The sequence below is a fragment of the Pundamilia nyererei genome, unplaced genomic scaffold (assembly GCF_000239375.1).
Source record: "Pundamilia nyererei isolate P.nyererei 1_Seehausen unplaced genomic scaffold, PunNye1.0 scaffold00427, whole genome shotgun sequence".
NCBI lineage: Eukaryota > Metazoa > Chordata > Actinopteri > Cichliformes > Cichlidae > Pundamilia > Pundamilia nyererei.
Window position 1 is genome coordinate 314,455 of NW_005187828.1, and position 1,404 is coordinate 315,858.

The 1,404-nt window shown below is 41.5% G+C and overlaps 1 protein-coding gene across 1 annotated transcript in view; it reads left to right on the plus strand.

Moving 5' to 3' along the window:
• The first annotated feature begins 1,142 nt into the window (after nucleotides 1-1,142).
• Nucleotides 1,143-1,404, plus strand: part of LOC102207292 (neurofilament heavy polypeptide-like) — a 3,037-nt gene continuing 2,775 nt past the window's right edge. Inside the window, exon 1 of the mRNA XM_005753439.2 lies at nucleotides 1,143-1,393. Within this exon, the coding sequence (XP_005753496.1) occupies nucleotides 1,143-1,393 (251 nt within the window). The remainder of the gene's footprint in view (nucleotides 1,394-1,404) is intronic.

A 1,404-nucleotide genomic window follows, 5' to 3' on the forward strand; every position in this document is an offset into this window, starting at 1 on the left:
CAAACTTTGGTCACTACTCCTGATGCAAACGCCGCCCCCGCCGCTTCTAGCGCTGCTCCTTCAGCAACAAGCCCAGTCAAGTCTGAGGAAAAAGACTCAAAACTTCCTCACATCAACGAGGACGTTTTCATGGCCATTACAGCGGCGCTTCGTGAGCATAGACAGAGTCGAGAAAGTAGGGCACAGAGCAAGGACAGAGAGGTAACACTTTAAATTTCACTGTGTTGTCCCAAAATATCTTAAGACACTAAAAGCCTTATGTTGGAGATTACATGTGAGCATTGTATAGTAGTACACTGTCGATTGTTGCGGTAAAGCTGCAGGCTGTATGAATAACTAACGCTGATGATACAGTTTTTAGATTTGCATTATTTCTGCAACTGATAAATTAAAGCGAAGGTCATCATTACATATATATATATTTTTTTTTTGTAAGCTTGTGCATGTCCAGTCCTTAGCATCACCACTCACTAAACACATTTTAGGCCATATTTTAGTGCTTGCCAAAACCAGCACAGAATAACGCAAAATCAGTTCGGTTTAATGTTTTTTCTTATCTTATCTTCATTTCTAGAGCAAAAGCAGCAGCCCTAGTAGGGCACAGGATGAAGACACACCAAACAGAAAGGTAAACGTTCATCAGACCCACGAGGATTTATTGTGGGGGGGGGGTGTTGTTGGTTAACTCAAACACTTAATCACACTGACAAAATTCAATGCTGTTTTTTCAGTGTAGATTGTCTTTCACTGCCTATTCTTACATGGCCTCTTAACCATTATTGTTGTTAAATTAAAATGTGATGCTTTTCTAAGGTGTTATAGGTGTGTAAATGCTACAAAATGGCCATTTCTGAGGGGCATAATTTGTTTACTGACATCCTGATCATATAGGAGGAGACATTTGGTATATTATAGTAAGTTTTCTACATACAAGGAACCATATACAATGTCAGTAAGGTTATATTTGTGATAGTTACACTCTGATTATAGGGTAAGCTGTTTCATGGCTCCACAGACTGTTTTTGGTTTTTCCATCTAGGTTCAAGTTGATAATTTAGAGAAGAACGTTTCTTCAGAGAGCCGCCCTTTTGGTGAGCCGGATTTCAATGTAGACGACTTTGTCACTGTTGATGAAATTAACGATGACGCAGCAGACGCAGACCCCAATGGTGAAAGCGACTCTTCAACTAAGCCAAAGTCCACAGAGAATGCGGAAAGTCAAAGCTCAGCTGCATCTCCTGCTTCCAAACGAACCTCAGCAGGGTCCTCCAAAGACTCCAGCAGCTCAGCCTCTCCCTCATCCAAGCCCACGGAATCTTCTGAGAAAAGCAGTTCAACCTCCTCACTACGAAAAAGTAAAGACTCATTTGACTCCACCAAACCCGAATCCTCTGTGAGTGTCAG